We start from the raw sequence: 15804 nt of genomic DNA, 5'->3' as shown, positions 1-15804 counted from the left end.
TTTTCTAACTTCCCTTTTCTATCCATCTTCAAACTATGACTGAAAGCGTGACATGGGTCCAGATTAATACATAGTAGGTGGGATTAATCCCAGTAATACTATCATATGGCCATTACATACATGGATTAAAAAGAAAGCTGCTCACTTTGCTGTATATCTGAAACATATAGCACTGTATACCAACTATACTTCAGTTAAAAAAATTTGGAAAAAAAAAAAAGCTGAACCAATTATACCATCAAATTCCTGGGAGGAGACATACCTCAGAGGTAGTAGGATACAGTAGCGCACTAGGACGCCCAGCACCCATACCACGGTGAGCCGCGGACTGATGTACTGGAAATTTACATTGGTCCTTGTGAGGAGATTCCATGACACTAGCTCCTCTGAGGAGAACCTCTGGGTCACCTCGTCTTCCACAATGGCTTCCAATCCCTTCTTGGAGAAATAAAACACGTCAGACAGCTCAAAGTCCCTTCCTCGCAGACCAGAGAGCCCTTTTTCCATGGGTGACTCATCTCTTTGGATAATACCTTAAAAGAAAGCATCAGGACATGAGAAAATGCCACAGGACAGAGGAACAACTGACCAAAGAGGTTATTTTAACTGTGCTGAATGAAGACAAATACATTTAATGGGTAACATGAAGCAGATTTCAGAAATAAAAGACAAGCCAACAGCAGTGGGAAAAGAGTTTGCCTGAAATGGCTTGTACCCAATGATCTCAACTCATTATGGAGGAATTTAGTCCTCAATAACCCTCCTGCCTGCATTTACTCCCTATATACCATTAGCAAAAGAACTCACAGAAACAAACTCTCCCCAAGTTTAGATCTAGACTGTGTAAAAACAAAGATTTATGTTCGCCACAGATAAAATCTATAAAGCCAAAAAGCAAGCAAAATGGTCAAAGGTACTTATTTATCACAAATGGCGGAAGATTGGTGTTTTCAGTATGTAAAAACTATTTAATAAGAAAAACACAGCTCCCGCAAAAAAGTTGGCAAAGTTCATGAACTGGATTTATAGAAACAACATTAGTTAATAAATATATCCAAGCCTTTTTTACTAATAATCAAAGAAACCTGAATTAGACAAAGACTAGCCTATTTACATGAACAAATCAGCAACATTTTTGTTTAATGATGAAGTTCAAAGACAGAAATGATACAGGTACTCTCATATTCAATTTGTATGTGTGTGGAACTCGGAGCAGCTCTGTCAAAATCTGTTTGGCATGAAGAGGCTAAAAATAGTTTTGCTGATTATTCAATAATTCCAATTCTAGGACTCTGACATTAGAAGATAGTCAGAAATGTAGGCAACAGTGTTCACTGTAGTATTTTCTATTGTAGTCAATCCAGACAGTGAGATACAGTGCACCCATTAATAAACACTGTAATGTTAAGTGAAAAAAGCCAGGATCCAAAACTATGGTTTATTCTTAACTCTATGAAATACATACACAGTAAAAATGTCAAAAAGGAAACATTAAGTGGTTATCTCTGGGCAAGAAGACGACTTTTCCTCTTTATACTGTTACTGTATTTTCCATACTGAAAATAATTCAAAGATTTTTAAAGTAGCATAACTTGGGTAAATCGAAAAATGACTTCTGCCATCCAGTTCTAATCACTAAATAAAAATAATAGATGAGAAGATCTTCAAAGAATAAAAAGTAGCTATATGCCAGTGATATGGCTGTCCATCTGTCCCTCTGGGGTGTATCACAGAGGAATTCACGTCCCACATTAGAAAAATCAAGACTTAAGATGTTAAATTTCCTGAAAGATCTTCTTTGATTTTCTCACTTTTCAGTTTACTAAGAAATCAGTGAGGAGAGTGCTATTATCTATCCTCTGGAGAACCTGGGTGTGCATCCATAGAAAGAGCTATAATATATCCTTTTTTTTTTTTTTTTTTTTTTTTTGAAGGAATAGCAGCGTATGCACTGGAGTAGAAAGTAAAGAGGATCTGGAATCCATAGTCAACTTCTGTTAGGACCATTACCAGCTAGCTCCATGAGTGTGGGTAACAGGTAAGTCACCTAACGTGGTGTCTTCCCTTATAAAATGGGGCTGGGGTTGAGAATGTATTTAATATCCTTGGGAAGGAAGACTAAAGTTTTCTGATTTTACTTTGGGGTTTTTGGGTGGGTTTTGGTGTGTTTGTTTTTGCCCACATGCAAAGCTAATACCTAATCACCTTAAGAAAGCAAGCAATAAAGTTAAGTTTGTGAATGCTCATCAGATTATCTTTTTCAGTAGTGCACTCCAAGTGGTTTAACCTTTCTTCATCTCTGAAAAGGATTTGATCCACATTAGAGAAGGAACCAGAAAGTGTTGCTACTGAATTACCCTTTGGCTCCGTAGGTACTGCAGTACCACTCGGAGCAGCTTACGCAATCCAAGCACTGGCCAATATTTAGCAGTGCAAGAGTTTCATTATTTAGCAATGGAGATTTTTTTTTTAAGTCTAGAAGGGGAGGGAAGAACAGTTCTTCAGGAAATCTCTAAATGAAACACACTGGAGACAGGAGACAGCCCTTCCAAAATTAACCTTTTTCAGAGGGACCAGAGGTAAGAATACAAGTTCAAGTTGCCTCACATTATTTAACTGAGCCAGGAGAGAAGAAATCTGTAAAGAGAAGCCAGCCCCTTGGCCCCTGCACACTTGATGTGCAATGTTTTCTTTGCCCCTGACCTACTTTATTCTGTGTAACTCAAATAAAATATAATTCAATTTTATATTTTCCTTAAGCTTCTTCCAAAAGTATGTGGAAAACAACAATGCATCTAATTGACAAAAGATTCATTTCCAGAATATATTAAAACATACAAAAAATTAATAAGGAAAAGTCTTCAAAGAACTCCGTTAAAAAATGGCTAAGTATATGACAAGCAATTCATAAAAAGAGTAAGTCTTAATGACTTACTTTTATTTTTTCATTTTTTTATTGAAGTGTAGTTGATTTACAATGTTAATTTCAGGTGTACAGCAAAGCAATTCAGTTATACATATACAGACATACATAAATATTTTTTCAGTTTCTTTTCCATTACAGCTCATTACAAAAAAACTGAATAAAGTTCCCTGTGTTATACAGTAGGTCCTTGTTGTCTATCTATTTTATATATAGTAATGTGAATCTGCTAATCCCAAATTCTTAATCTACCCACTCCTCCCCCCTTGCCCCTGGTAACTAGTTTGTTTTCTACATCTGTGAGTCTATTACCAGTTTGTAAATCTGTATCTTTTTTTTTTCAATTCCACACACATACAAACCACATCATATGATAAATGTCCTTCTCTGTCTGACTTACTTCACATAATATGATAATCTCTAGGTCCATCTATGTGCTGCAAATGGCATTGTTTCATTCTTTTTTATGGCTGAGTAGTATTCCATCATATATATATATATATATATCTCACATCTCCTTTATTTATCCATCTGTCAGTGGACATTTAGGTTGTTTCCATGTCTTGGCTATTGTAAATAGTGCTGCTGTAAACACTGGGGTGCATGTATCTTTTTGAATTATAGTTTTCTACAGATATATGCCCAGGAGTGGGACTGCTGGATCATATGATAAGTCCGTTTTTAGTTTTTCAAGGAACCTCCATATTGTCCTTAATGACTTACTTTTAAATAAACATTTTTTAAAATGTTCAACTTTACTATAATCAGAGAAATGCAAACTAAAACCACAATGACATACTATTTCATACCTACGAAAATAAAAAAATTTTAACTGAATAAGTGTGGGTAAAGATTTGAGACAATGGACATGTAATAAGCACAACCACACTGGAAAACAATTTGGCACTGCCTAGTAAATTTAAATATTCATAGCCCACAGCAATTCTACTCCCAGGCATACCTCAGGAAGGTTTTTTGCTTAATAATTTCAAATATACAGAAAAGTTGCAACAATAGTTCACTTTACCCAGATCCACGAATTGCCAACATTTTGTCACAGCTGCTTTACCATTGTATCTCTGTATGTAAAAACAGTATTTTTTTCCTGAACCACTTGAAAATAAATTGCAGACACTATGCCTTTTACCCTCAAATATTTCAGCATGGATTTCCTTAAGATACTGAGCTTCACTCATTTAACCACAGTACAATTATCAAAATCAGGTAATTGACATTACTGCAATACTAGTATCTAATCTACACACCTTATTCAAATTCTGACAATGATTCCAATAATATCTTTCATAGCATTTTTTTCTGGTCTAGGGTTCAACCCAGGATTGTACATTACCTTTCCATGTCACCTTTTTAGTTTCCTATTTTATGAAACGGCTCCTCAGCCTTTCTTTGTTTTTTAAGATAATGACATAGCTTAAGAGTACAAGCCTTTTATTTTGTAGAATGTCTCTGAATTTGGATTAATCTGATGTCTCTTCACGATCAGATGCGGGTTGTACACTGTGGGCAGGACTACTATGTAAGTGATGCTGTATCCTTCTCAGTGCATCACCTGGGTAGGCACAGATGTCAGACTGTCCCATCAATGGTGATGTTTAACTCTTATCACTTGGTTTGAGGTAGTCAGTGCTTACAGGGTTTGTCCACTGTGAAGTTACTCTTTTCCTGTTTTTGATTACTAGATAATTATTACCTGCAAGTATCCATAAAGAGGAGATACTTTAAGACTATGGAAATATCCTGCTCCTCACACTTTTGTCCCATGGTATTAGCAGCTACTGATGGCCTTGCCTGAATAAACTGGCACTATGTTTCTTTTAAAATAGTATTTTCTCCCTCCTTCGTTCCCTTCACATTTATTATTTGGGATTCCACTTTAAGGAAGCGCTTTTCCCTTATATTCTAGAGAGATTCTTATAAAATTGTGTACAAGTAGACATACATAAGAACACCATCTTGCCATACTGTTTACAATAGCAAAGCAGTGGAATCAATACAAAGGTCCATTCCATAGGTAGATATATAGCAGTATATACAAATATCAAATCATTATACTATACACCTGAAACTAATATAATGTTATATGTCAACTACACCTCAAAAAGTAAATAAATGGTAGCTCATAATTTTTTTAAATGGATATATGAAGTGTATACTACACAGCAGTTAAAAGAAATTAACTAAACATTTACCAACTTAGATAATTCACAAACATCAGAATAAACAATTCAGAATAATCTATGAAAGGTGATACTGAATAATGTAAAGCAATAAATACTATGTATTGTCTAAGGGTACAGACATATACAGGAGAAGTACGAAATATGCATAAAAATAATAAACATCAAAATCAGAGGAGTAGTTTCAGGGATTGGCAGGGCAATGGAATCAGGGAGGGATAAACAGAATTTGTTTTGTGAAGTTTTATTTATTACATTAGGCGGTGGCTACACACATGCTAGAACAAAAGAAAAAACAAGTTACATGGAACTGACAGTTGTTCCTAAAATGAAGATCTATGTTGTAAGAGAGCAGGCACCAGCTTAAGAGTGCGTTAGTAAGGCACACAAAATCTGCAATCAGGTATTATAAAATTAAATGTCAAAAGAAGTACTACTGAATATGTAATGTTACTTCCTTCTTGAAATATATTGACTATTAAGGGTCAGAAACACTGATTCAATTCACCCTAAATATAATCTTCTAACAGCAAAAGATACTCAATTCAATCAACACATAAGGGACACTCACTATGTATCAGGCATCAAAGTACATGTTAGGAAAAAAAGAGGAAATATCTCTTTTGACACCAAAATTTATTCCTAAGTAGACCAACAGTCTTCAAAATATAGATACAAATACATACCAGATTTAACTAGTACAGACAATTTTGATATTGGTTTTTATCATCATTAAGGAAATCTGTTATTATTAATAAATAAACCCTGATTCTTCAGAGCAACCTACAGTTCTTAAATTGGTAAAACTCTGATTCTAAGAAATACTTCCTTTTGTTCCAGAAAGCAGCTTCAAAAAAGGAAAGCCATAAACATTTGAACTTTGTCCTTACATCAAATGCTTTGGTAAACCCAACAAGGTTCATGCTTGGATGAAAATAAAATTAGAACAATTATCTCTAATGCAAGAGATGAATTTCACAAGTTGCCTGTGCCCCCCCCCCCGCCTTGAGAAAGTCACTGGTACATAAATAATACCAGCTATGAAAGGCCTGTTAAAAGAAATGGAGGCTGAAGTTAAAACCATCTCAAATATAATTAACTCTAAATGAGCTGAGTGAACTCTTGGAATAACTGCCCATTTATAAATCATGCTAGTTTTCCCATCCTCCAGCTGTAAAGTATGCTTTCTAGGTCAGTGATTAAGGAAAATCAGAGTCCACTACAGACCAAAAATGGATATAACAGGCTTATGTATAGAAGTTGATCCTTGACCTACCAATGGGCTGTTTTCCAAAAGACAGAAGAAGCTCAGAGTTCAAAACACACTCTCTCATGGAAACTTTGTTGGAGTTAGTCTGTTTGAGCTAGAATCCTATCCCAACATAAGCCTAATTAACCCAAAGCATACGTAATCATATAGTAGCAGTACCATGAAATGAAATAGGAATCTCCTTTAGCACTGTTTCTACAAGATTTAAAAATTAAATCTGGTTTGGAATTAACAACAACAACAAAAAATACTTCCTCATAGTGCAGTGACTTAAGAGGGGGCACTAGGGGACTTTCTGGGGCACTGGTAATGTCCTATTTCTTGATCTAGATGAAAGGCTCATGAGTATGTTCACTTTGGGAAATCCACCAAGTTGTACATTTATAATTTTACACTCTTTTCTATGTATTTCTCATGCCTCAATTTCTTAAAAATTTTACTGGAGAGCTGCTGTACAATACTGCCTGTGGTTAACAATTCTGTATTGTATGCTTAAAATTTTGTTAAGAAGGTAGATCTTCAGTGTTCTTACCACAATTTTAGAAAAAAAAGAACTGAAGGAGGCAACACCCGTTAACCCCCGATTTCAGGGATTTATCCATTACAGGATTAAAAACATATGACTTCTCTTAAAAAAACGTTTATAACCCCCTACCCAATTATTAAGCAGCTGGGCAGGAAAGAGTTTACCTGTCCTACCACCAACTACTGGTAGCAAGGTCTTTTTCTGGTATGAAGTCCTCCTCCGAGGGGCTCTGATCCTTCCCTCCCACGCCCCAATATCCTTCCTGATCCATAAGTGTGATTGGCCTCATTAAAAAGACAAAGGTAAAGTAGTTGTAAAGATCAACTGTATGCGGTGGGGGTTGGGGAGGGGGGTGGACCAGAGTGGCTGGGAGTAAAGAGCAGAAATATTCAGTGCCAAGCTCCAGAGAGGTAAGACCCATGTTTAAGCAATCACTTAGCCATAGTTCAAGGTTCTTGGACAACTCTAACAAGCCAGGGCCAAGGATAGATCTCTGGCATAGACCACCAAGCTCCATCCTCATTCTCCAACTCATTAATCATCACAGATATTAACACACTAATCAATGCATTATCTATGCAGTTATCTACTGCACAGGTTTCCAGTCCACTTTTTGCCACTTTTTTCAAAATAATTTACCTGTAACATTCCAAGGCTGCTTATATCATGGACAAATCATTCCCTGGGCTATTAGTCAAGTGACAATTTCCTGCACATACATTAGGCGATTTGACTATGCTTACTTCACAGTGAACACTTTGTGTTCCAGATTACCATGGCTTTCCTGCCTAAGCACTTTTTAAAAATCCAGTGTATTGTTGTTACCTTAGTTAAGTGTAATAATGGTTTCAGGATTATGTTTTTTAAAAAGTCAAGTTTTTGAGATGCCTCCCAAGGTGCTTAAAGGTAACATGACATACTATCTAGGATTATTTTTAAAATATTCCCATAAAGGACATTCATTAAGGTGAGTGAATATGGTATTTCTGATTATTTATCTGTATTCTCTAACTTTCTACATTGCTTACATACTGCATCTGTAATTAAAATTTTAATTAAAAAAAAAACTTCCACAAAGGAAAAAACTGAAAAAAAAAAAAAAGGATAGATGAAACAAATTCTTGTTGAATTTGAGTGATGGGTGTAAGTGGATTAATTATACTATTCTCTTTATTTTTAAAATCTATTTAAGGAGCTCATTTGAAAAGTCAATTTAGCTGGGACTTAATTTCTTCATCTAAATTAACAGCACTCATTCATTCATTCAGTCAATCATTACAGAGAGAGTGCCAGACCAGGCACAAAAACACGTATTAGGGAGAGGGAAAAAGAGGAGTTGAATCTTTAGAATCCATAAAAATACAGATGTCAGGGCCCAACCCCAAACATACTAAACTAAAATATCAACCACATTTATAAAAAATATATGGAAATGGGGGAAACGCTATAAGAAAATACACCAAAATATTAGGGCTTTTCTGCGTCATAGGATATCATGTGGGTGATTTTTTTTTTAATGTTCTCATTTATACATCTGCACTGTCTAATTTTTCAATAAAGTATATGTATTATTTCACATAGCGAGAGGAAGGTGCTCAAAATGCTATTTTTAAAAGCTAAACAAGGTATGTACTACCACTTACACCCCCCAGCAACGGCTGTCATTCAAAAGGTCAAAAGTACCAAGCATTGAGGAGGCTATGGAGGAACTGGCAGGAAATCATCCATACCCCACGAGTGTACAACCAGGCTGGACTGCCACTCGGTTTCTAACAGTTAAGCATACACTTGTTTACCCTATGACCCAGGAAACACAAGTAAATAGGTTCACAGCGGTGGTCACAGCAGCTTTATTCCTAATGGCTAAAAACTGGAAATAACCCGAGTGTCAATCAACATAAGGGGTAAGCAAATTATTATTTATTTGTATAAAGAAATACGCCACAGCAATTTTTTAAAAATAATCTGACTCCTGCAACAATGTGGAGAAGTCCCATAAACATTTTACCAAGTGAAAAAAGCAAACAGATACAAAAGAGCCCATACTATACAATTCCATTTATGTGAATTTCAAAACTAGGAAAAACGAATGATGATGACAGAAATCTGAAGACAGGTTACAATGGGGACGGAGGGATAAGTGATATGTACTAGGTGGGGGCTTGAGAGAACTGTGAGATCATGACTATCTTCTTTAGCTGAAACTGGGTGGTAGTCACAGTGGTCTATAAATATGTAAAAATGCATCTGTTGAACAGATGATATTTGCACACTTTAATGTATGTTAATTATGCCTCAATTTTTTTAATCAGAAAAAATGTTACATTTAAGAGTCTCCACAAGTTTTAGCTATAATCCCAATTAGAGGCTCTAGCCAATCTATCCTTCCCATGAATATTTTTAAGTCTTCAGTCCTAAACTAAAAGACAACTGACAGGTATTGAATGTTTCCTGTGGCAGACTGTATGCGAAAGCCTTGACACATGCACTTAGGTAATCTCCATAATCCTATGAGGTACTATCTATTGTGCCCATTTCACAGATGAGGAAACTAAGGCTCAGAGGGATTGGGTAACCTGCCCCATGCCACAAGGAGTAAAAAGAACAGAACAAGGATTTGAAACCAAATCTGTGATTCCAAAACCAAATGTTCCCTCTTACCTTAAACTTTCAAGTCCAAGTCAGTCTGTCTAACACTTACTCTTTGACAAACCTCAAATAGGTAATATCTTTCCCATTGACTCCATTTGGCCCCAGTTCTTCCTTGCTAAATAGAAGTCCTGAGTAGCAGTTTTTCCTAGTATCTCTCCTACCTTTGATGGGACAAATGGAACTTTGACACAGGAAAATCTATAAGCAGCCTCTAACAGTCATTAATCTGGATATGTACTTGTCATTAATTGACTGAAACTTGATCATCCTTTCCAGAAAACAGGAACTCAAGTCACTACTCTTTTTTTTTTCAATTTGGGCAGGAATTTTTTACAGCCTGGAGCACATCTGATTAGGTTTCTCCAGGCCTTCCCATGATAAACCCAACAAAAAACACCCCATGGGCAGTGGTTCACTTTAATGCTCCTCAGTTTGTAGGTCAGCCAGGTCCGAGTTGTCCAAGGAGGCTGTTCTGTCCAATTTAAGACTCAGCACACAGATGTCCTGCCAGTATCCGTCTTCGAGTCCTCTCCGAGGCAGAAGCACCTGCCCCGTGCATCCTGCAGGCTGGGCAAGGTTTAGAAAGGATAATCACCCTTGCTGTTTTATAGTTGTCGCTGTTAAGATATATTCTAAAATTGTCTACCTCATTAACCTGGACCATCACCCAGCCAAGGTTTGCAGAAAGCAGCCTCTTTGTCTTCAGATCCCAACAGCCTGCTGTATCCTCAGCTAAAGACTACGTTTGAGCTCAAGGTCTCTGAGCCAAAGACAAGACTGACCATGAAGCTAACAAGGTTAAGCTTCAATCTTCTCACCTGCAATGGCCCCTTCCAAGCTCCTACACCAAATTTTATGTATTCTTTTTCTTAAGGAGAATCTCCAAATTGTATAAGCTTCAGGCCCCCTCAAAATGTGGATTGGCTCCACGTCTGAATCATATTAACATCTTGTTGCTACAAGCAACAGTTCTATGTTAACCCATTCACTCTATGAACTAAAATGATTTAGAAGAAGAAATACTTAGGATGACAAGGCTGTTTCCATGGTGTAGTGGTTATCACGTTCGCCTCACACTTAGGATGAGAGAACCAGGTTATTACCAGTAAGTATTAGAACATTGGGAGTTCACAGACACACGTTAACATCTTTCTGCTTCATTTCACCTATTATTGATAATATTTTATCTATTTGATGGCCCAATTAGCAATGTACTTGTAAGAGGGGTTGCTATTGGCTAGGTCACATTTTGGTTGTTGTTTTAAGGTTTGAAGTTTCTCCAATGATCAGCATATATATGTAAACTAAAAAAAAATATGTGCAGTATATTGTATATATGTATTTACAGGCAACATAATGTATATGTGCAGTCAAACTATAATAATTTTACCTATTAAAACTAAAAAGAAAAGAAAAAAAGCAAGGCTACAAGACAAATTTAGCAGCAAAAAAAAAAAGTTTGAAGTTTCTCTGTTCTTAGATATGGAGAGATTGGAAAGGATAAAAAACAAAAATATGAATATAATACAAACTGAAAAAAACTCACTACATAGAAGTTTTACAAGTGTCCCCGGAGCAGCAAAACTGCTGTAGAGCTAAATCAGTATATACCGTATAATAGGTCCATAAAAAGAAAAGGGGGCAAAATCAGCAGAACTATCATGATCTGTCAAGACACATGAAATGTGCTCAAAATAAATGCTGACCTCGCATCTCCTTTGGTTCCATAAGCGTTACTCAATCATGATTGCCTAGTTTTTAAAAAAAGCATTGGAATTATGAAACTACTTGCGCTCCCCGCCCCATAATGGTTCCCCAGTTGGCACAGAAGAGTAACATTCAACTTTTTTAATTTATTTTATTTTTTACATGAAAAGGGTAAAGTTTACTTTAAACAACTATACACCCCACTAGTTAATCCAAGTAAGAAAAATAAAATAAGGACAGGGGAGAAAGTCCACATATGATACAAAATAAGAAATTACAAAGGAAAAAATATAAGCAGAAAAGTGTAAAAATCATTAAGAAATAACTTTGCACAAAGTCCTACACAAATGAATTTAACGAAAAGCTGGGCAAAACGGATAGCTTTTACTAAGAAAATTTTACTGACACCAAGAGACACATGCTCTAAAGAGAACCATTTGCACAAATAAAATATTGTGGGGAGTAAAAAAACTTTACCTGCCCAATTAAGCACCAAACCTGAACTGTTTTACAAGGAATTCTACCAAGCTTTTAAATCTGAGAAGAAAGGGAGAAACGTGGCTAGGAAGGAAGGAAGGAGGGAAGAAAGTAGGTAGGGAGGTAATACTCATCTCAAGTAAAAGGATCGACTGCAAAAATCCTAACTCTAATTTTGCAAAACTCCTAACTCCAATTTTAGCAGACAGATTCCAGGACCATATTATGACCAACCAATGTTTAGTCCATAAACATAAAGATGACTCAAATATTAAACTATTAATATAATTTACCATAATATACTCGAGGGAAGGGAAATATATGTTCATCACCAAATATGCTGAAAAAGTACGAAAAATTCAACATTCATTCTTTTTATTTATTTATTTATTTTATTATTATTTTTTTTTGCAGGGGGGGCAATTAGTTTTATTTTAGTTAGTTAGTTTTTTGATGGAGGTACTGGGGATTGAACCCTGGACCTCATGCATGCTGAGTATGTGCTCTACCACTTGAGCTATACCCTCCCCCCAAAAATTCAACATTCATTCTTGATCTACAATAACAAAACAAGCATCCAGAAGTATTTACCATAAGATGGAACGCTAGGCTAGTTCAAAGCCAACATGATGCTTACAGGGAAGACACTGCAGGCACTACAGCCTGTCCTCAGCACGAATGGCAACCAACATCACTGCTAGTCTAACACTCAGTTAGAAGGTATCACGGAGGAAAATACTCCGTTTATAATATCAACTGGAAATATAAACTTAAGAGGAAATGTACAGTATCTGAAGAAAACTTTCAAGCAACCCTGGAGGATTCCAAAAAGCACCTAAACAAATGAAAGGACATAATGTCCTTGGAGAGGAAGACTCAACACAGATAACATTAAAAACTACCCCCAGTAAATTTATAAAATGAACACAATGCCAATAAAAATGTATTTCTCTGGATCATAGACAAGTTGAATCTCAAGATCATATGGATCATAAGGAAGAATGAACAAGAAAGTTCTGTAAGGAAAGCAACAAGAACAACGATCCCTACCAGATATTAAAATCATCTATTAATAACACCAATAATTAAATTAAACATCAATAATTAAAACAACACAGTACCAGGACGCAGCCATGACCCCACAGACGCAGCCACGCCCCCACAGACGCAGCCACATGGACAGTTACACACCAAGAAGGAAGCCTTGGGGGTGTGTTACTTAGGGAGAAACATTCAATGACTGGGGTGATTTCTCAGGACTCATCTTGTCCACAAGAGGAGGGAATTGATCCTGGAGTAATTTCCGTTAAGTTTTCACAGCAGCTAGTAAAACAAACAAACAAACAAACAAACAAACACAAAAACAGAAAAACATGGTACCAGTGCATGAGAAGACAAGTAAACGAAGGAAACAGAATAGAAAGAAACAGAATAGAAATAGATCCAAACATATACTAGAATTCAGGAAATTATTAAGGATGCATCATACATCAGTAGAGATGGGCTTTTTAATAGGGAGTGTGGCAGTGGACGGCCAGCTGAACAAATACACCAAAATAAATGAATCAAGGCTTAATTTTTTTTTAAGTCATAAAAGTAATCACAGAAAACATTGGAGAACTCCCTAAAGATTTGGCAGGAGGAAAATCATCCTACTCATCAACTCAAAATCCTATAAAGCTATAAAGAAAATATTGATAAATTTGACTACATAAAAATGAAAAATATCTGCATAGTAAGGAGCATGATAAGCAAAGGAAAAAATACAAATTGCTCACTAAAAGCAGTATTTTCATCTCAGCACAGACAAGAGCTAATCACTTTAATATATGAGAGGGTTCCAGAAATCAAAATGAAACAGAAATCAAGAGAAATAGAAAAACGGCCAAAAGATGCGAGTAGACAGTTTCCAGAAAAAGAAACCCAAATGGCCCTTAACAGAAACGTGTACAAAATCACACTCTATAAAAGAAACGCAGATTAAGACTAAAATGAGTTTCCACTTCTCACCTATCAGGATGACAGAAACCCAAAAGTTTGAAGTATACTGACAGCACTGGTGAAGCTGTTGGGGAACAGGCACTGGCACACACTCCTAGTGGAAGTACAGCAAACAGCACAACCATTAATGAAGGAGGAATCAATCAAAATTACAAATGCTCTCTGTCAGAGCAATCCTACTCATATCACAGACTCATATTACATATAATTCATGTTCTATAGAGTGCGCATTGCCACATATTTTTCTAACAGCAAAAGTTAGAGAACTACAGGTATAAAGAACTATTTGACCATTTGCATTCATATAATGAAACTTCTTGAAGCGGACCAAAAAGAAGAAACTGCCGAAGTCATAATATGGAAAGGACTGGATGATATAGCTGAAAAACACAAGGCTCAGAATAGTGGTTATTGTACATCATCTTTGGTGTTATTAGCAAATCAAGAAAATGAACATTTGCCCTATAATAGCATGTTTGCAATAGGATAAAGAAACACTGGAACCATCCATAAGAAACTAACATGGCACAGAGGTAGACAGCAAAGTGTGGAAGCCACACTTACCAAAGCACGAGCTTTTAGTGGGGAGGGTATAGCTCAAGTGGCAGAGTGCAGGCTTAGCACACACAGTGTCCTGGGTTCAACCCCCAGCACCTCCTCCAAATAGAAACAAATGTGCAAGCTTAATTACCTCCCCCTCATAAAAAAAAAAAAGCAGAACTTTTTAAATTGCTATAATTTTTGTACCACATGAATGTATTACTTATGCAAAAAAAAAATTAAGATGTGTAAACCCAAATTTAAAATGTTTACACAAGAACTTGCACATTCGCATCCTTTGTATGTTCACCTGCTAACTCTCCCAGAACCTCATCAGTTTGATGGCTTAGTATGTCCCCAGGACTGTAAAGATGGAGCAAAGTGAAACTGTACCATGATCACTTTTCACAAAGCCAGTGTCATCCCTGCATTTGAAGTCTTATCCCAAAATACGTGATTTCTAGGTTAGCTTTAGAAGTCCCCAATAACCAATCACCACCCCCACCTCACGTGTGTATACACTCACGGAAAAGCAGTTTATAGATGAGGTGTTTACTGTTTTTATTTCTGAAAAGGAGTTGATAGACAACACCTTTTATTCTTGGGAGAAAAATATAGCACAAAATATTACCAGTGGTCAGAGGAATGAAGAGTGAGATAAAATATAAAGTTAGAACTCTCTCTCCTTTGAGCTTCCATTCCCTCTGCTCCTACTCTCTTCCCTGGTTGATCCTCATCTGGTTCATTGATCTCTTCCTCTTTTCTATGATTTTTTTCCTCCAGCCTTTATAAATGTCTTTCACTCTCTGTGGGTTCCTTAAATCTACCATTTCAACTTCCACCCTCTCTGCAAATGATTCCCTAACGTGCATCTATGGTCCTGACTTGTCTCCCAGGGCTCACATTTTTATATGGCTGCCCAGACGCTCCACCTCTCCACCAGCCCCATCGCTCTGGTTCAAGGTCCCACTGCCTTCCAGAATGTTTTCCAAAGACCACCCTCCTTTCTTCACTTCCCCCACCCTCTTCCTGTCTAATCCTGCTTCCGCAAAGCTACCAAATTCGTCTTCCCAAAACTTGGAGATCCTAAATTGAATTAAGAAATTTCTTGGCATGGCATTCAAGGCCTTTCAGGATTGAAATATCCAATCTCAACTTTTTCCACCTCTAACTCACCTTCAGTCATCCTGGCTCCAGCCAGACTAAATCAGACCTCCTACCCTCCTACTTTGCTTATAATTTCTTCCACTGGATACCCCCTTTCCCAAAATCACTCAAAATTCTCTGTTTCAGCAGAATTCTATTTCCCCCTTTTTTGTTTTCCTTGAGCCCATGAGCCATCAACCTTCTTCATTACATGATGCAGGAGTTGTTTTAACTGATTATTAGCAAAGACTAAAAAAAAAAGATCATGTTATATCAAACTTACGAAATATCACTTATAAGTTTCAGGCTTGTACTAGAGGACACAGTGGGTGTCCGATGAGGATAAGGGTGAATTGGCAAGGCA

At 36.6% G+C, this 15804-nt stretch overlaps 1 protein-coding gene across 4 annotated transcripts in view; it reads right to left on the bottom strand.

Moving 5' to 3' along the window:
• The window catches only part of GPAT3 (glycerol-3-phosphate acyltransferase 3), a 58864-nt gene that overhangs the window by 22000 nt on the left and 21060 nt on the right, over positions 1 to 15804 (bottom strand). For 3 of the 4 annotated variants that reach the window (XR_010380979.1, XM_010983707.3, XM_064485977.1), the window contains one exon: positions 263 to 533. The exons of the other annotated variant lie outside the window; for it this stretch is intronic. Coding sequence is in view for 2 of the 3 variants with exons in the window: in XM_010983707.3 (XP_010982009.1) it covers positions 263 to 533 (271 nt within the window). In the remaining variant the exon portion in view is untranslated. The remainder of the gene's footprint in view (positions 1 to 262; positions 534 to 15804) is intronic. 4 annotated transcript variants of the gene reach the window in all.

The sequence above is a fragment of the Camelus dromedarius genome, chromosome 1, assembly GCF_036321535.1.
Source record: "Camelus dromedarius isolate mCamDro1 chromosome 1, mCamDro1.pat, whole genome shotgun sequence".
Lineage (NCBI taxonomy): Eukaryota > Metazoa > Chordata > Mammalia > Artiodactyla > Camelidae > Camelus > Camelus dromedarius.
The sequence above is the reverse complement of the archived record's forward strand: the minus strand, read 5'-3'. Positions and strand labels throughout refer to the sequence as shown.